This window comes from Acipenser ruthenus, chromosome 38 (assembly GCF_902713425.1).
Source record: "Acipenser ruthenus chromosome 38, fAciRut3.2 maternal haplotype, whole genome shotgun sequence".
Classification (NCBI taxonomy): domain Eukaryota; kingdom Metazoa; phylum Chordata; class Actinopteri; order Acipenseriformes; family Acipenseridae; genus Acipenser; species Acipenser ruthenus.
This window is the reverse complement of record NC_081226.1, coordinates 9,515,923-9,536,351: the sequence shown is the minus strand read 5'-3', so window position 1 is coordinate 9,536,351 and position 20,429 is coordinate 9,515,923. Positions and strand designations below refer to the sequence as shown.

Sequence of the window (20,429 nt, the reverse complement as noted above, 5' to 3'; positions counted from 1 at the left end):
ACGATCACTAATCCTGCATGTGATTCTCCACACCCCTCTTGCACGGGTCGTTTTGTTTTGAAGACGGGTCTGCTCCTTTTAGAATCTGCAGCGCATGCGCAGACCGCTGTCCTTACAAAGGGACCACCAAATGTGCCTGAGAGGACACTGCACTCTGATTGGTCATCATATTATGCGAGAAGAGCTTCAGTGACGTCTAAAGGGGATCCTGCAGTCATTTCATAAACACACAGTCGGGTTTTTATTTATTATGTTTTATTTCCAAATAGCTTAAGATAAAATAAAAAAAAAATCCATCATAAGGTTAAAAAACGACATTATACTTTTTTTCTTTATTTAAATGCTTTTGCAAGGCGTGGACGATAAAAAAAAAGAAGAAAGTAAGTTACATTTTGTTTAAATTTAAGTTTATTTGTTTTTGACGCGCGTGTGTGTGTCAGGCTCTTTGTTTGTTAAATGAACAGGCGTGACGTCATCAACAAGACCGAGTCCATTTAAAATATAACAATTAAAGTAAAATACACCGGGGACACGAATAAGCAATCAGGTAACGGTGTTTTTCATGTTTAATATATTACAGTATTTTACTGTATTTACCACCCGCGTGTTGTACTTCTCTGGTGAATTTGTAGCTGGAACAATGTATTTAGGCACAAAATTAATCAATGTAACAGTTTTTGACGCAACATTTACGAGCGAGTCAGTAAAACTGCTCAGCTGTCATAAATCACACATCCCTACCCACGCATTACATACAAACAGGAATTATAATTCGAGGATTTTCTGTTTTTTATTACCACAAATGTTGTCAAAGTTTTGCTCGGTAAGCTTTAAATGTGTCATTTAAATAACAATTAAGTGAGGAAAACACATACATTGTGAATTTATTTATGAAATATAGTTCAAAACATTACTGCGTATTATCTTTCAGTATAGGGCGCTGAGCGTCGGGTGTAGCAGCCACTATTGAGTGAAAAAGATTCAAGAAATAACATTGAAGTGTGCGCAAGCCCTCTTTTTTTTTTTTTTTGTTTAAAAAATAAATTGGCACACACTGTGTGTTTGAAGATCACAAGCCGGAGTTACAGTAACACACGACCTGTGATCAGAACTGCAACAGCCGATTAGCAGGTAGAAAGCACGGGTGCAAACAGTGTGATCATTATAATATGACGTCATTGGTGTGTGTGTCCAATGGGAAGGCACGTCACTTTCAACAGTGAAGACGTACAGTAAAGAAAGACTGCTTTACACACTCCAAACAGCAGGCTAACCAAATGAATGGACACGAAATATTCATAACACATTCCCATCCTTAAACTAGCACACAAAAATAGATGAAATTCAACACGAAACGTATTAGGATTTGACTGGTATGATTTCCAACACACAAGCCCTTCATAAAATGTGTGGGCACAGTGACGCACAAGGGAAATGCTTCTGGAGAACATGGGCATGACCTGAGGTGAAACATCCCGGCTCCATGCAGAGACACTGAAGTCAAAGTTTGTTTTGTTCACAACTGCTGAGGTCCGGGCAGGGTGTTTTGTGGCAGTATAACATTTATGTTATTTTTTTTTCCCCCTTGATTGTTTTTCGTTTGCTGGTATGCAGTACTGTCTTTTTTTCTTACCAGTATATATACTGGCTTATACTGCCCCACTTTAACCACTGATTAGAAATTCTGTTCCTTCAATATTAAAGCCACCCCTGCTATTTTTGTCGGCCCCTTGAATGGCCTTCATTAACCCTGTATTTAAATAAATACATGCATTTGTTTTTCAGCAGCTACTAAACAGAATCCCGTGTGCTGCCATGGACAGTGTGGAGATGGAATCTGTCCAGATTAAAGAGGAGTTCCCTGAACTTGAACCTGCCCCCATTAGAGTGGAGTTCTCTGGGCTGGCTTCCCTCCCCATTAAACAGGAGCTCTGTGAGATGCAATGTGACAGCAGTCAGCCAGAGGTCTCTGAGATTAAAGCTGAGCACAATGAATTGGAGATCCCCCAGACAGAAGAACCCCTTCCTGTGAAACAAGAAGAGGTGCTGGAAACTGTCCGTATTAAACAGGAGCCCCCTGAAGTAGAGTTTGACCACATGGAACCAGTGAAGGAAGAATCCGAGGACTTCAAAGCAAACATCCCTGAGCTGGAGCCTGTACGCCTGCGGGAGTGTAGCGTGGTGCTGGAGAGAATCTGCGTGAGAGAGCAAGGCGCTGGAGAGGAAGGCTCTCCCAACAGCATGCAAGGAGGTGGAAAGGAAGACGGGCGCTCCCATTCAGAATGCAGTCTAGCAGGTGAGTGACTCCCAGTAGCTGTGACATTGTCATTCTAGATTGCGTGAAATCCACAGTGTGGTTGAGAGGGAGGGAGCATGTAGGTTACATTACTAGCTATTTGTTTTTCCTGTACCACTCCAACCAGTTCAAGATAGGACTCTCTAGTAGCTAGATAGTAGCTCACACAGGGAGCTCACAGGGGAGCTCACACAGGGAGCTCACACACAGGGAGCTCTCACACAGGGGAACTCACACAGGGGAGCTCACACAGGGGAGCTCTCACACAGGGGAGCTCACACACAGGGTATCACACACAGGGGAGCTCTCACACAGGGCAGCTCTCACACAGGGCAGCTCTCACACAGGGGAGCTCACACAGGGTAGTTCACACAGGGTAGTTCACACAGGCAGCTCTCACACAGGGGAGCTCTCACAGGGGAGCTCTCACAGGGGAGCTCTCACACAGGGGAGCTCACACACAGGGGAGCTCACACAGGGAGCTCTCACACAGGGGAGCTCACACAGGGGAGCTCACACACAGGGGAGCTCACACAGGGCAGCTCTCACACAGGGGAGCTCACACAGGGAGCTCTCACAGGGGAGCTCACACAGGGAGCGCTCACACAGGGGAGCTCACACACAGGGGAGCTCTCACACAGGGGAGCTCTCACACAGGGCAGCTCTCACACAGGGCAGCTCTCACACAGGGGAGCTCACACACAGGGTAGCTCTCACACAGGGCAGCTCACACACAGGGGAGCTCTCACAGGGGAGCTCTCACACAGGGCAGCTCTCACACAGGGCAGCTCTCACACAGGGCAGCTCTCACACAGGGTATCTCACACAGGGCAGCTCTCACACAGGGCAGCTCTCACACAGGGGAGCTCTCACACAGGGTATCTCACACAGGGCAGCTCTCACACAGGGCAGCTCTCACACAGGGGAGCTCTCACACAGGGTATCTCACACAGGGCAGCTCTCACACAGGGCAGCTCTCACACAGGGTATCTCACACAGGGCAGCTCTCACACAGGGGAGCTCTCACAGGGGAGCTCTCACACAGGGGAGCTCACACAGGGTATCTCACACAGGGGAGCTCTCACACAGGGGAGCTCACACAGGGCAGCTCACACAGGGCAGCTCACACAGGGAGCTCACACACAGGGGAGCTCACACAGGGCAGCTCACACAGGGAGCTCTCACACAGGGGAGCTCTCACACAGGGGAGCTCTCACACAGGGCAGCTCTCACACAGGGTAGCTCTCACACAGGGCAGCTCACACACAGGGGAGCTCTCACAGGGGAGCTCTCACACAGGGCAGCTCTCACACAGGGCAGCTCTCACACAGGGTATCTCACACAGGGCAGCTCTCACACAGGGCAGCTCTCACACAGGGCAGCTCTCACACAGGGTATCTCACACAGGGCAGCTCTCACACAGGGCAGCTCTCACACAGGGGAGCTCTCACACAGGGTATCTCACACAGGGCAGCTCTCACACAGGGCAGCTCTCACACAGGGTATCTCACACAGGGCAGCTCTCACACAGGGGAGCTCTCACAGGGGAGCTCTCACACAGGGGAGCTCACACAGGGTATCTCACACAGGGGAGCTCTCACACAGGGGAGCTCACACAGGGCAGCTCACACACAGGGGAGCTCTCACACAGGGGAGCTCTCACAGGGGAGCTCTCACACAGGGGAGCTCACACAGGGTATCTCACACAGGGGAGCTCTCACACAGGGGAGCTCACACAGGGCAGCTCACACACAGGGGAGCTCTCACACAGGGGAGCTCTCACACAGGGCAGCTCTCACACAGGGGAGCTCTCACACAGGGAGCTCACACACAGGGGAGCTCACACACAGGGAGCTCTCACACAGGGGAGCTCACACACAGGGGAGCTCACACACAGGGGAGCTCACACACAGGGAGCTCTCACACAGGGGAGCTCACACAGGGTAGTTCACACAGGGTAGTTCACACAAGGAGCTCACACAGGGGAGCTCACACACAGGGGAGCTCTCACACAGGGGAGCTCACACAGGGAGCTCACACAGGGAGCGCGCACACAGGGAAGCTCTCACACAGGGGAGCTCACACAGGGGAGCTCACACAGGGCAGCTCTCACACAGGGCAGCTCTCACACAGGGTAGCTCTCACACAGGGCAGCTCACACACAGGGAGCTCTCACACAGGGGAGCTCACACACAGGGGAGCTCACACACAGGGGAGCTCACACACAGGGAGCTCTCACACAGGGGAGCTCACACAGGGTAGTTCACACAGGGTAGTTCACACAAGGAGCTCACACAGGGGAGCTCACACACAGGGGAGCTCTCACACAGGGGAGCTCACACAGGGAGCTCACACAGGGAGCGCGCACACAGGGAGCTCACACAGGGAGCGCGCACACAGGGAACGCTCACACAGGGGAGCTCTCACAGGGGAGCTCTCACAGGGTAGTTCACACAGGGTAGTTCACACAAGGAGCTCACACAGCATAGCTCACACAGGGAAGCTCACACACAGGGCAGCTCTCACACAGGGAAGCTCACACAGGGAGCTCACACAGGGAAGCTCACACAGGGAGCTCACACAGGGGAGCTCACACACAGGGGAGCTCTCACACAGGGGAGCTCACACAGGGAGCTCACACAGGGAGCGCGCACACAGGGAGCTCACACAGGGAGCGCGCACACAGGGAACGCTCACACAGGGGAGCTCTCACAGGGGAGCTCTCACAGGGTAGTTCACACAGGGTAGTTCACACAAGGAGCTCACACAGCATAGCTCACACAGGGAAGCTCACACACAGGGCAGCTCTCACACAGGGAAGCTCACACAGGGAGCTCACACAGGGAAGCTCACACAGGGAGCTCACACAGGGAAGCTCACACAGGGAGCTCACACAGGGGAGCTCACACAGGGAAGCTCACACAGGGAGCTCACACAGGGTAGTGCTGCGTGCGCAACTTGTAATTTACGTTGTGCTTCATTCACCCTCGGCACCCCTACCATGTGACCATAAACAGGGTATGGGAGGCGGAGAACACTGAAAATAGTGATTACCCTCTGAGAATATATTGGTGATCCACGGCCAGTACCCTGTGAACCTTAGGTTTAGGGTTAGGATCAGACCTGATAAACACAATCAGAATGATCAAACAAATAATCTATAAGGCGCTAACACAACTTAAACACTTACTCTGCTACTATCTTCCTGAGCACACCAATGCAGTTTTGTACAAAAAAAACTGCAAAACAGGGACGATTTAACAATGTTACTGTTTCTGACCGGGACAAAAAATGAAGGTTGTCAGGTAATCTTTTCAACAAATATCGATGATTGTACTGCTCACATACATTTTCACTCCAGTCCTCTTTATATCAATGTATATAATGTGGAATTGAATCGATCAAAAAATACATACACGTCCCCACGTGCTGCTACAACTGTTTAAATAACGTACCTGTAATATAGAGTGACACGTCCCCACGTGCTGCTACAACTGTTTAAATAACGTACCTGTAATATAGTGATACCCGTCCCCACGTGCTGCTACAACTGTTTAAATAACGTACCTGTAATATAGTGATACCCGTCCCCACGTGCTGCTACAACTGTTTAAATAACGTACCTGTAATATAGAGTGACACGTCCCCACGAGCTGCTACAACTGTTTAAATAACGTACCTGTAATATAGTGATACCCGTCCCCACGTGCTGCTACAACTGTTTAAATAACGTACCTGTAATATAGCGATACCCGTCCCCACGTGCTGCTACAACTGTTTAAATAACGTACCTGTAATATAGTGATACACGTCCCCACGTGCTGCTACAACTGTTTAAATAACGTACCTGTAATATAGCGATACCCGTCCCCACGTGCTGCTACAACTGTTTAAATAACGTACCTGTAATATAGTGACACGTCCCCACGTGCTGCTACAACTGTTTAAATAACGTACCTGTAATATAGAGTGACACGTCCCCACGTGCTGCTACAACTGTTTAAATAACGTACCTGTAATATAGCGATACTCGCCCCCACGTGCTGCTACAACTGTTTAAATAACGTACCTGTAATATAGAGTGACACGCCCCCACGTGCTGCTACAACTGTTTAAATAACGTACCTGTAATATAGAGTGACACGTCCCCACGTGCTGCTACAACTGTTTAAATAACGTACCTGTAATATAGAGATACCCGTCCCCACGTGCTGCTACAACTGTTTAAATAACGTACCTGTAATATAGAGTGACACGTCCCCACGTGCTGCTACAACTGTTTAAATAACGTACCTGTAATATAGAGTGACACGTCCCCACGTGCTGCTACAACTGTTTAAATAACGTACCTGTAATATAGTGATACCCGTCCCCACGTGCTGCTACAACTGTTTAAATAACGTACCTGTAATATAGAGTGACACGTCCCCACGTGCTGCTACAACTGTTTAAATAACGTACCTGTAATATAGTGATACCCGTCCCCACGTGCTGCTACAACTGTTTAAATAACGTACCTGTAATATAGAGTGACACGTCCCCACGAGCTGCTACAACTGTTTAAATAACGTACCTGTAATATAGAGTGACACGCCCCCACGTGCTGCTACAACTGTTTAAATAACGTACCTGTAATATAGCGATACCCGTCCCCACGAGCTGCTACAACTGTTTAAATAACGTACCTGTAATATAGAGTGACACGTCCCCACGTGCTGCTACAACTGTTTAAATAACGTACCTGTAATATAGTGATACCCGTCCCCACGTGCTGCTACAACTGTTTAAATAACGTACCTGTAATATAGAGTGACACGTCCCCACGTGCTGCTACAACTGTTTAAATAACGTACCTGTAATATAGTGATACACGTCCCCACGTGCTGCTACAACTGTTTAAATAACGTACCTGTAATATAGAGTGACACGTCCCCACGAGCTGCTACAACTGTTTAAATAACGTACCTGTAATATAGAGTGACACGTCCCCACGTGCTGCTACAACTGTTTAAATAACGTACCTGTAATATAGTGATACCCGTCCCCACGTGCTGCTACAACTGTTTAAATAACGTACCTGTAATATAGAGTGACACGCCCCCACGTGCTGCTACAACTGTTTAAATAACGTACCTGTAATATAGAGATACCCGTCCCCACGTGCTGCTACAACTGTTTAAATAACGTACCTGTAATATAGAGATACCCGTCCCCACGTGCTGCTACAACTGTTTAAATAACGTACCTGTAATATAGCGATACCCGCCCCCACGTGCTGCTACAACTGTTTAAATAACGTACCTGTAATATAGAGATACCCGTCCCCACGTGCTGCTACAACTGTTTAAATAACGTACCTGTAATATAGCGATACCCGCCCCCACGTGCTGCTACAACTGTTTAAATAACGTACCTGTAATATAGAGTGACACGTCTCCACGTGCTGCTACAACTGTTTAAATAACGTACCTGTAATATAGCGATACCCGTCCCCACGTGCTGCTACAACTGTTTAAATAACGTACCTGTAATATAGAGTGACACGTCCCCACGTGCTGCTACAACTGTTTAAATAACGTACCTGTAATACAGCGATACCCGTCCCCACGTGTTTAAATAGCGTACCTGTGATTTATTTTAATTGTTCACATCCTGACAACTTTTTACGCTTATAAATTTAAAGTCTGTTAACACTAGAACCGCCGCTGTTATACTCGTACCTAAAACCACTGCCGGCAGTCAATGTGACCGTTACATTTTAAACAACATCAATATTAAAATGAAAGACACACTGTCACATGGGGACGTGTAACGCTATATTTTTCAAAACCATGCTACTTACTCTGAGTTTATTAAAAAATATATAATTGTTGCGTGTGTTGGAGAATATAAACCTGAAACATTACAGGAGAAATTTGACGGCAGATTTTGATCCCAGGGCTCGGTTTCACCAGCATCAGTCTTTACTGACTTTGCTTTCACACAGAAAGGCTTTAAGTTTAACTTTGTGTTTTTAAACTGGTGTAACCCAGAGCAAGCCCACACCTGAAATTCACATGCTTTAATCCACTCCACCACCCAGCCACATGCCCTAAGCCTACAAGCAGTCCCTCTTACTTTCTTTCCTGTTCATATTTTCCAGGTTCCAGTCCAGCAGCTAAAGCGAGGGCGGGCGGTGGAGAATATCCTGACTGTGGGAAAGGTTTCACCCAGTTAGAGCATTTAAAAATACACCAGGGAACTCACACAGGAGATCAACCGTATCGCTGCTCTGACTGTGGGAAGAGTTTCAGTCAGTCCGGAGACTTTGTTTTACATCAGCGAATTCACACAGGAGAGATACCTTATCGCTGCTCTGACTGTGGGAAGTGTTTCAGTCTGTCAGGAACCTTGAAAAAACACCAGCGAAATCACACAGGAGAGAAACCGTATTGCTGCTCTGACTGTGGGAAGAGTTTCAGTCGGTCAGACAGCCTTGTTTCACACCAGCGAATCCACAGAGGAGAGAAACCTTAAAGACCATATTCAATGGGACTTTACACTTGTGAGGGAAAAAATGTTAACCTTGCATTATGAATCCCTGTGTAATTACTGTTTTGTGTCAGAAAGTGGGCGGAGACGCGGACACGTCACAAGAGGCTTCTCTGCTGTCAGTTTAACTCAGGCTGTCAATGCAGTCAGCGCTTGGGAGCGGGAATATGCAGAAAGGAAACTATTCTACACCTCATCTGATGGACGAGTCAGGAGAAATTGATAACTCAGTGTGGGGAATGAGTTTCAGGGTTTAGCATTTAAACTGCATAGACTTGAAAATAAATACATTGATGGGAACGAGTATCCCGACCCCGGTATGTAGCATCCCAGAGACAAGACTGCACCGTCCTTACTGGACAACCGCCTGGAGGGTTTGTCTTGTAAATTCATTACGATTCTAAAACTAATGAAAAATGATTGCATGTTTGACTGCCAATAAGAGCTTCTCTAAGATGTCAAGAATTGCCTTGGCCAAAGCTAGTACTGCATTCATATCTACTGTACCCACACCAGCCATTGAACACAATGTGTGTATCAAAGGACACGTTGCTTTTCTCTATCCTGTTCAGAATTCTGCATACAGTGGGGAGTTCTGTTCTTTATTCACTGCTGGCAAGTCTCTCTCTCTGTGCCATTTCTGTATAAAAATCCTCCTCGTATCACTCAAAAGATGAATCTAGAAACAGGCCAGTATATTATCAAGTTAACCAAGTACTGTATACAAGATGACATGTTTGCTGAAATGAAATGGGTGTGTACGAGTGAGCTTGTGTTTTTATCAGGAGTATTGTGTGAGATTATTACAATCAGCCCAGGACCTTGTTAAAAAGCTGTGTTCTGATGAAATGTGTGTAATCTGAGTTCTAATGAGACTTGACTGTTCAATTAAACCTTGTGTGTGCTGATTGAATGATTTGATTGATATACAACAGGATACTAAACCATGCTAAAGAAAGAACAGAATACTGCACTGCTCTGTATCACCAGGATGTGTAAGCAATGTGCATTTCAATACCTTCCTGCATTGCTTGCTGTTCTCTGAGTTTAATAAAGTATTAGTATTAAACTCTTGCATTGAGTGTATCGTTCTGCATGAACCCATTCCAGAAACTCACACTAGTGAGCCACATAGCATAGGGAAAGTAATTAGTAGTTAGAATGTCCCAGCCTTTCATTCACTGAGGGAGCTGCTGCCTGGTCACCTGAACAACAGAGCCCACTGTACCCTTCCGGTGGTTGATGGGTATTGTAGTTCCCTCCTGGTGGTTGATGGGTATTGTAGTTATAAAATGAGGGGAAGTATGTGTATATATTCTGCAGTAACATGGTCATTTAAAATAGAAGACAGTTGACAATGAAATTGTACTGGTTTTTCCATCACAGTATGTTAACTCTACTTGTAGACAACCTATTAAATATTAACTAAAGTGTAACGCTTCCCTAACCATTCCCTTATCCGCTGGGTTTAACCAGAATAAAAATGCTGAGACACATGCGTGCCAAGGAAAGTGCTCAACACAGACTGAAGTGTTCTTGGTTATCCTTATAAGCACTACTATAGAGAGAAAGACAGACAGGGAATGGGACAGGCGTCATCACAGGTGCAGACAAGTATGCTTTGTGAAGACACACGGACAACATGCAGGTAAGGCACAGGTAGATGAGGGCACACATGGACAGACATTTAGCCCATACATACAAGAATACCTCAAAGAGCATGAAGCAGTATATTTCCAACAATGAAGATGATGAACAAGACCAATAATGGCACAGAGAGCAAGGGATAATGAGAATGCAAGGGAAGTGTATGGGAAGTTGATGGGGCAGGCATTGCAGATCCAGGGCTGGGGTGTTGGAGCATTTTTTTTGGTTGTGCATTGTCAATGCTTTTTGTTGCGGATGTGACTTTTGAGCTGATAAGGGAATGGTCACAATGCCCTTGACGTTGTCAAAGAGCATTTCAATGTAAGTGGAGCGATCAAAAATGAAGCCAAGTTAAAAGCAACAATTGTGTGAATGTTGGGCCCCAGCACCTTTCCAATTGTCCCTATTTGCTTGATGCTTGACCAGGTTGCCCCAATTGCTTCTCCTAACTTGGACTTTTGTGTTTGATATCACCCCTCTAAATGGCTGTTTTTCTAACTTGTTTTTTTACATTGACAATGTTTTTGTTATAGACATCACTTCTTTTTTTACTTCATCAAATAATGAATAAAGTGAGGGAAAGGTATTAGAGAATGTGTGGTAAATAGACAGACAGACAGACAGACAAGAGAGTAATAAGTAGAGTAACAGAAATGAGAAAATATTTGAATTCAAATAATGGTAGAAGGGACTTTTGGACAGTACCGAAAGTGTAAACATTGTATTCTTTTAGTTGCAAATATACATCCATGAGTGGTGAAAACAATATATCTGTTTTGGTATGTATTAATATATTGATATTTACGTAGGTACAAAACTACAATGTTATGAATGGTTCAAAAGGTACATATGCATGTCCGTGCTAAAGGGTAGTATACTAACACATTTTAATGCTGGAAAAAAAACATTATTCTCCTTGATATAGTGGTGTTATGAACTTAGGCTAATGCAAGGCTTTTGTAAAGCATTAGATATCTTCATAAAATGCCATATACATGTCCTTTGTATTTCTTGGCCATGGTTTGACTTCAATAAGTGCATCATTTGCATGCACCTATTTTCCAGTAGCACCCACAGAAAGAACACACCCTGTCCTTGGTGTGTGATAGTGGATGATAATTGGTCATTTCTGTTGTCCACTGTAATGTTGCTTTTATTCACAGCAGTAAACTCGGCATTGTGTCGTTTTGTAACGACCCCGTCTGGTTTGGTTTCCCAAAGCATAAGTTGGACTGTGTGGGAGGGTGAGGGAATTCACTGGACCCAAGACAGAACTGTAGTTGGAAACACCACTTGGCGCACAGATTTATTTACGCCACAAGGTGGCACTGTAGCACAGGCTCCAGAGCACAACCAAATACCAGCAAGGCTGACCGTTCACTAGCAGTGCTCAAAATAATAGTACAAACAAAAGGGCAAAAGTGAAAAGGAAAATAAAACACTGGAACAAAACTACAAAATAAAAGGTGCTGCTTTTGCAGCGTCTCCCCCCTGCCCCCACCCGTCACTACCCACACGGCTCGGGTCTTCAGCCTGTGCTTTGTTATTTATTTCTTAGCAGACACCCTTATCCAGCGCGACTTACGATTATTAAAAGATATCACATTATTTTTACATACAATTACCCATTTATACAGTTGGGTTTTTACTGGATCAATCTAGGTAAAGTACCTTGCTCAAGGGTACAGCAGCAGTGTCCCCCACCTGAGATTGAACCCACGACCCTCCGGTCAAGAGTCCAGAGCCCTAACCACTACTCCACACTGCTGCCCTGTTATTCCCCTAGTATACTATATGGGGTTGCCCAGGGTTTCCCTACTAAACTACACGTCCTGATGTTTTAAAACAAATAAACTGTTAATATAAATGGTGTGGATATCAAACTGCTTGCGCTTCCTGGTTTATTTGGACGTTGACCAACATGTGGAATCACGTGATTGGTAGATGTCCAGTTATTTAGCTTTTCTGTTTGAAAAGTCGCTACACACCCTTAATTAAAAAGTAACAGAAGAAGAAGAATCAGAATTAGAATTTTACAGTTGTGCCTATTTGCTTTGTGCTGGGCAAGGTTGCCCCAATGGTTTGTAGGAACAATTCAATAATTGATCATTTAATGTTTATCTGGGTTGATTAGTTCTCTTACTAACAGTATTTAATTGACGTGTTACAAAGATCGAGGACTATGAACACACATTCACACGCAGACACAAGGAATGTTTAATCAATAGTGGTATTTTATTAAGTACACAAATAATAAACAGAACTCAGAAAGTAAATGTCTTCGTCTCTAAGCACAAAACACAATTAAAACTCTCACTGCCTTAACTTGACTAGCAGACAATTGAAATATGACACCGCCGGTCTCCTCACAAACCAGCAGCTCTCGAGCAAGTTGTGATGTAGTAGCTTGCTCTCTCTCTCACACACACACACACACAGAGCCTCAACTTAAATGATGCAGATAATCTTAGAATATATCACATTAAGCTTATTAATGGCAAAATTACTTTTAAAGAAATCCTAAAACATCAAGTTCCACTAAAAGTTATTTCACATGCAAAGTATGCAAACTAAATAATTAACCGTTCAATTCTATGTGAATGTGTTACAATGAATTAATTTAGTTCCATGAAAGGAAAATGCATGTCATATGCAGACAGGCTTAAGTAATTGCATCTATTCAGTCTTGAACAAAGAAAACTATGCGGTGATCTGATTCAAGCATTCAAAATCCTAAAAGGTATAGACAATGTCGACCCAGGGGACTTCTTTGACCTGAAAAAAGAAACAAGGACCAGGGGTCACAAATAGAGATTAGATAAAGGGGCATTCAGTCCGCTCTGTCCTCTTCGCTGAATTTTTTTAGCTATGCAAGTACCAGGGCAGTTTCTTTTGGATACTGTGGTTGTAGGTTGAGGAGGCAGTGTGGTCCAGTGGTTAAAGAAAAGGGTTTGTAACCAGGAGGTCCCCGGTTCAAATCCCACCTCAGTCACCGACTCATTGTGTGACTCTGAGCAAGTCACTTCACCTCCTTGTGCTCCGTCTTTCGGGTGAGACGTAGTTGTAAGTGACTCTGCAGCTGATGCATAGTTCACACACCCTAGTCTCTAAGTCGCCGTGGATAATGGTGTCTGCTCAATAAACAAATAATAATAATAAGAGGTGTACAGCACACCCAGACTGGTTTGTCTGATAAGTCTCTAAATTTTACGGCAGTCCTCCGGCCGGGCCTCAGTCTCGTTGCTTGGGGTCGTTGACTCGCTTGCAGCTTGCTTCCTCCTCTTGGGTCAGTTTTCAGGCAGAGTCCCGTCTTGATTCTGTTTTTAAGCGTTTTAGTGTGTGCTAGTTGTGTTGTTGGCTTGCTAGATTGCTATTGGCTGCTGATCAGCGACGGTGCTACACTGATCGATGGTTTAATGCTGACCTGCCATATTACAGGAATTACGCACCAGCAGCAGTGAGCACTGAACGCTGTTCACCGTACCTGACCGTGTGTCACTGACGCTGGCATGCGTATCGGGTGGGCGTGCAGACCCAGTCCCAACAAAGCCTTATTTTTAAGGTAATATAGAAGTTCAGAACACACAGGAGATAGTATAGTAAAATCATACTGATCCCACAGCCTTGATGAATCAATCGTGGAGTCGTAACACAGACATCACACGGTTTGATGCATTGCGCACCATTCTGATGAAGAATTGTGTTTTATAAAATACTACTTCCCCCTGCAATGATGGTTTAGTACACTTCTTATCCTGTCCTAAACTGAAGCATCCCTGCACGCTCACCCCACCCATGAGCGAAGTGATGTCTCTTTTATACTGCTGCTAGAGAGCGTTTGATAACTGGTTTAAAAAGTTCTCCTGACAGGACATTTTATTTGATTTTTTTTGGAGTTCATTTTACAGTTTATATTTACAAATAATTTTCTCAAAAGGAAGTTTTGAAAACTATTTTTCCTAAACAAAAAGATTAAGGCTGCAAAAATGTATATAATCAGATTGTTTAAGACCTATTTTTTTCTTTTTAGCTCTGTATGCTTTTTTCTTTAAAACAACAAACAAAACACAGGGAAGAATTACAGTTTAGTTCATACTTAAAGGGTTTTCAACAAGCTGTGATGGGAAAAACTTCATTGTCAACTGTCTTCTATTTTAAATAAACACATACTTCCCCTCATTTTAGAACTACAATACCCATCAACCACCAGGAGAGTACAGTGGGCTCTGTTGTTCACGTGACCAGGCAGCAGCTCCCTCAGTGAATGAAAGGCTGGGACTGCCTTACACATTAACACTGTACAGTGTCACTGTTTGTAATGGGGCGACCGTGGCTCCAGGTAACCCTTTACTGCATAGAGCACACAGCAATAGTCTTCTGTTATCTCTTATTACACTGAACAATGCATCCAGATTTGAATAATGGTGCATTGAGCCTCCAGCATGAGTCAGTGCAGCTCCATTGCAACACATTCTAACTACTAATTACTTTCCCTGTGTTATGTGGCTCACTAGTGTGAGTTACTGGAATTGGTTCATGCAGAATGATACACTCAAAGCAAGAGTTTAATACTAATACTTTATTAAACTCAGAGAACAGCAAGCAATGCAGGAAGGTATTGAAATGCACACTGCTTACACATCCTGGTGATACAGAGCAGTGCAGTATTCTGTTCTTTCTTTAGCATGGTTTAGTATCCTGTTGTATATCAATCAAATCATTCAATCAGCACACACAAGGTTTAATTGAAGTCAGGTCTCATTACAACTCAGGTTACACAATTTGACTTTCTGTACCTAAGATCCGTACACAAGCTTGCAACACTGCTATTACTCAGGGCAGTTTACATGAGCAGCACTAATACAAGCATGGACAATGCACATTGCAAAGCTACACGTCACGCAGTATTCAGCCATTTATGTCATAATACAGCCATGGGACACTATCGTTTTTCATTAGTTTTAGAATCATGATGAATGTACAAGACAAACCCTCCAGGCGGTTGTCCAGTAAGGACGGTGCAGTCTTGTCTCTGGGATGCTACATACCGGGGTCGGGATACTCGTTCCCATCAATGTATTTATTTTCAAGTCTATGCAGTTTAAATGCTAAACCCTGAAACTCATTCCCCACACTGAGTTATCAATTTCTCCTGACTCGTCCATCAGATAAGGTGCAGAATAGTTTCCTTTCTGCATATTCCCGCTCCCAGGCACTGACTGCATTGACAGCCTGAGTTAAACTGACAGCAGAGAAGCCTCTTGTGACGTGTCCGCGTCTCCGTCCACTTTCTGACACAAAACAGTAATTGCAAGGTTAACATTTTTTCCCTCATGAGTGTAAAGTCCCATTGAACATGGTCTTTAAGGTTTCTCTCCTCTGTGGATTCGCTGGTGTGCTTTCATGGATACTGAATGCTTGAAACTCTTCCCACAGTCGGAACAGCAATACGGTTTCTCTCCTGTGTGAATTCGCTGGTGGACAACAAGGCTGTTTGACCGACTGAAACTCTTCCCACAGTCAGAGCAGTGATAGGGTTTCTCTCCTGTGTGAATTCGCTGGTGTTTTTTCAGGGTTCCTGACAGACTGAAACTCTTCCCACAGTCAGAGCAGCGATAAGGTTTCACTCCTGTGTGAATTCGCTGGTGTGAAACAAGGCTGCCTGTCTTACTGAAACTCTTTCCACAGTCAGAACACTGATACGGTTTCTCTCCTGTGTGAATTCGTTGGTGTGAAACAAGGCTGTCTGACCGAGTGAAACTTTTCCCACAGTCGGAGCAGCAATATAGTTTCTCTCCTGTGTGAATTCGCTGGTGGACAACAAGGCTGTTTGACTGACTGAAACTCTTCCCACAGTCAGAACAGTGATATGGTTTCTCTCCTGTGTGACTTAGCTGGTGTTTTTTCAGGGTTCCTGAAACACTGAAACTCTTCCCACAGTCAGAGCAGCGATAAGGTTTGATTCCTGTGTGAATTCGCTGGTGTGAAGCAAGGCTGCTTGTCCTCCTGAAACTCTTCCCACAGTCACTGCAGCAAAATGGTTTCTCTCCTTTGTGAATTCGCTGGTGTGAAGCAAGGCTGTCTGACCGACTGAAACTCATCCCACAGTCAGAGCAGAAATACGGTTTCTCTCCTCTGTGAATTCGCTGATGTAAAACAAAGTGTCCAGACTGAATGAAACTCTTCCCACAGTCAGAGCAGTGATACGGTTTCTCTCCTGTGTGAATTCGCTGGTGTGTCTTCAAGTTTCCTGACAGACTGAAACTCTTCCCACAATCAGAACAGTGATATGGTTTCTCTCCTGTGTGAATGCTCCGTTTTTGTTTTAAATGCCCTAACTGGGTGAACCCTTTCCCACAGTCAGGATATTCTCCACCGCCCGCCCTCGCTTTAGCTGCTGGACTGGAACCTGGAAAATAGGAACAGGAAAGAAAGTAAGAGGGACTGCTTGTAGGCTTAGGGCGTGTGGCTGGGTGGAGGAGTGGATTAAAGCATGTGAATTTCAGGTGTGGGGGCTTGCACTGGGGTACACCAGTTTAAAAACACAAAGTTAAACTTAAAGCCTTCACTTTGTGTAAAAACCGTCACTAAAGACGCTGGTGATGGTGATGCTGGTGAAACCGAGCCCTGGGATCAAAATCTGCCTTCAAAGTTCTCCTGTAATGTTTCAGGTTTATATTCTCCAACCCACGCTACAATTATATATTTTTTAATAAATTCAGAGTAAGTAGCATGGTTTTGAAAAATATAGCGTTACACGTCCCCATGTGACAGTGTGTCTTTCATTTTAATATTGATGTTGTTTAAAATGTAACGGTCACATTGACTGCCGGTGGTGGTTTTAGGTACGAGTATAACAGCGGCGGTTCTAGTGTTAACAGACTTTAAAGTTATAAGCGTAGACAGTTGTCAGGATGTGAACAACGAAAAGGAATGACAGGTACGCTATTTAAACACGTGGGGACGTGTATTGCTATATTACAGGTACGTTATTTAAACAGTTGTAGCAGCACGTGGGGGCGTGTCACTCTATATTACAGGTACGTTATTTAAACAGTTGTAGCAGCACGTGGGGACGGGTATCGCTATATTACAGGTACGTTATTTAAACAGTTGTAGCAGCACGTGGGGGCGTGTCACTCTATATTACAGGTACGTTATTTAAACAGTTGTAGCAGCTCGTGGGGACGGGTATCGCTATATTACAGGTACGTTATTTAAACAGTTGTAGCAGCACGTGGGGACGGGTATCGCTATATTACAGGTACGTTATTTAAACAGTTGTAGCAGCACGTGGGGACGTGTCACTCTATATTACAGGTACGTTATTTAAACAGTTGTAGCAGCACGTGGAGACGGGTATCACTATATTACAGGTACGTTATTTAAACAGTTGTAGCAGCACGTGGGGACGGGTATCTCTATATTACAGGTACGTTATTTAAACAGTTGTAGCAGCACGTGGGGACGGGTATCGCTATATTACAGGTACGTTATTTAAACAGTTGTAGCAGCACGTGGGGACGGGTATCGCTATATTACAGGTACGTTATTTAAACAGTTGTAGCAGCACGTGGGGGCGTGTCACTCTATATTACAGGTACGTTATTTAAACAGTTGTAGCAGCACGTGGGGACGTGTCACTCTATATTACAGGTACGTTATTTAAACAGTTGTAGCAGCACGTGGGGATGGGTATCGCTATATTACAGGTACGTTATTTAAACAGTTGTAGCAGCACGTGGGGACGTGTCACTCTATATTACAGGTACGTTATTTAAACAGTTGTAGCAGCACGTGGGGACGGGTATCACTATATTACAGGTACGTTATTTAAACAGTTGTAGCAGCACGTGGGGGCGTGTCACTCTATATTACAGGTACGTTATTTAAACAGTTGTAGCAGCACGTGGGGACGGGTATCGCTATATTACAGGTACGTTATTTAAACAGTTGTAGCAGCACGTGGGGACGGGTATCGCTATATTACAGGTACGTTATTTAAACAGTTGTAGCAGCACGTGGGGACGGGTCACTCTATATTACAGGTATGTTATTTAAACAGTTGTAGCAGCACGTGGGGACGGGTATCTCTATATTACAGGTACGTTATTTAAACAGTTGTAGCAGCACGTGGGGACGGGTATCGCTATATTACAGGTACGTTATTTAAACAGTTGTAGCAGCACGTGGGGACGTGTCACTCTATATTACAGGTACGTTATTTAAACAGTTGTAGCAGCACGTGGGGACGGGTATCGCTATATTACAGGTACGTTATTTAAACAGTTGTAGCAGCACGTGGGGACGTGTCACTCTATATTACAGGTACGTTATTTAAACAGTTGTAGCAGCACGTGGAGACGGGTATCACTATATTACAGGTACGTTATTTAAACAGTTGTAGCAGCACGTGGGGACGGGTATCACTATATTACAGGTACGTTATTTAAACAGTTGTAGCAGCACGTGGGGACGGGTATCGCTATATTACAGGTACGTTATTTAAACAGTTGTAGCAGCACGTGGGGACGGGTATCACTATATTACAGGTACGTTATTTAAACAGTTGTAGCAGCACGTGGGGACGGGTATCACTATATTACAGGTACGTTATTTAAACAGTTGTAGCAGCACGTGGGGACGGGTATCACTATATTACAGGTACGTTATTTAAACAGTTGTAGCAGCACGTGGGGACGGGTATCACTATATTACAGGTACGTTATTTAAACAGTTGTAGCAGCACGTGGGGGCGGGTATCTCTATATTACAGGTACGTTATTTAAACAGTTGTAGCAGCACGTGGGGACGTGTCACTCTATATTACAGGTACGTTATTTAAACAGTTGTAGCAGCACGTGGGGACGGGTATCGCTATATTACAGGTACGTTATTTAAACAGTTGTAGCAGCACGTGGGGACGTGTCACTCTATATTACAGGTACGTTATTTAAACAGTTGTAGCAGCACGTGGGGACGGGTATCACTATATTACAGGTACGTTATTTAAACAGTTGTAGCAGCACGTGGGGACGGGTATCGCTATATTACAGGTACGTTATTTAAACAGTTGTAGCAGCACGTGGGGACGGGTATCACTATATTACAGGTACGTTATTTAAACAGTTGTAGCAGCACGTGGGGACGGGTATCTCTATATTACAGGTACGTTATTTAAACAGTTGTAGCAGCACGTGGGGACGGGTATCACTATATTACAGGTACGTTATTTAAACAGTTGTAGCAGCACGTGGGGACGTGTCACTCTATATTACAGGTACGTTATTTAAACAGTTGTAGCAGCACGTGGGGACGGGTATCGCTATATTACAGGTACGTTATTTAAACAGTTGTAGCAGCACGTGGGGGCGTGTCACTCTATATTACAGGTACGTTATTTAAACAGTTGTAGCAGCTCGTGGGGACGGGTATCGCTATATTACAGGTACGTTATTTAAACAGTTGTAGCAGCACGTGGGGACGTGTCACTCTATATTACAGGTACGTTATTTAAACAGTTGTAGCAGCACGTGGGGACGTGTATCACTATATTACAGGTACGTTATTTAAACAGTTGTAGCAGCACGTGGGGACGGGTATCTCTATATTACAGGTACGTTATTTAAACAGTTGTAGCAGCACGTGGGGACGGGTATCGCTATATTACAGGTACGTTATTTAAACAGTTGTAGCAGCACGTGGGGACGGGTCACTCTATATTACAGGTACGTTATTTAAACAGTTGTAGCAGCACGTGGGGACGGGTATCGCTATATTACAGTTACGTTATTTAAACAGTTGTAGCAGCACGTGGGGACGTGTCACTCTATATTACAGGTACGTTATTTAAACAGTTGTAGCAGCACGTGGGGACGTGTCACTCTATATTACAGGTACGTTATTTAAACAGTTGTAGCAGCACGTGGGGACGGGTATCTCTATATTACAGGTA

The 20,429-nt window shown here is 44.6% G+C and overlaps 3 protein-coding genes across 4 annotated transcripts in view; 1 reads left to right on the top strand and 2 right to left on the bottom strand.

Annotated features, from left to right (window-relative positions):
• Positions 1 to 20,429, top strand: part of LOC131706988 (zinc finger protein 79-like) — a 168,854-nt gene that overhangs the window by 118,299 nt on the left and 30,126 nt on the right. The window contains exons 2-3 of one of the 2 annotated variants that reach the window (XM_059008994.1): positions 1,789 to 2,296; positions 8,439 to 9,896. In XM_059008994.1, the coding sequence (XP_058864977.1) occupies positions 1,816 to 2,296; positions 8,439 to 8,812 (855 nt within the window). In that variant the 5' untranslated portion in view covers positions 1,789 to 1,815 and the 3' untranslated portion in view covers positions 8,813 to 9,896. Of the gene's footprint in view, positions 1 to 1,788; positions 2,297 to 8,438; positions 9,897 to 20,429 lie in introns of those variants that run through there. The other variant, XM_059008992.1, reaches the window with a different exon arrangement.
• The window catches only part of LOC131696718 (zinc finger protein OZF-like), a 92,795-nt gene that overhangs the window by 68,510 nt on the left and 3,856 nt on the right, over positions 1 to 20,429 (bottom strand). The window lies entirely within an intron of this gene.
• Positions 13,684 to 20,429, bottom strand: part of LOC131706979 (zinc finger protein 271-like) — a 163,614-nt gene continuing 156,868 nt past the window's right edge. The window contains exon 5 of the mRNA XM_059008979.1: positions 13,684 to 16,786. Within this exon, the coding sequence (XP_058864962.1) occupies positions 15,838 to 16,786 (949 nt within the window). The 3' untranslated portion in view covers positions 13,684 to 15,837. The remainder of the gene's footprint in view (positions 16,787 to 20,429) is intronic.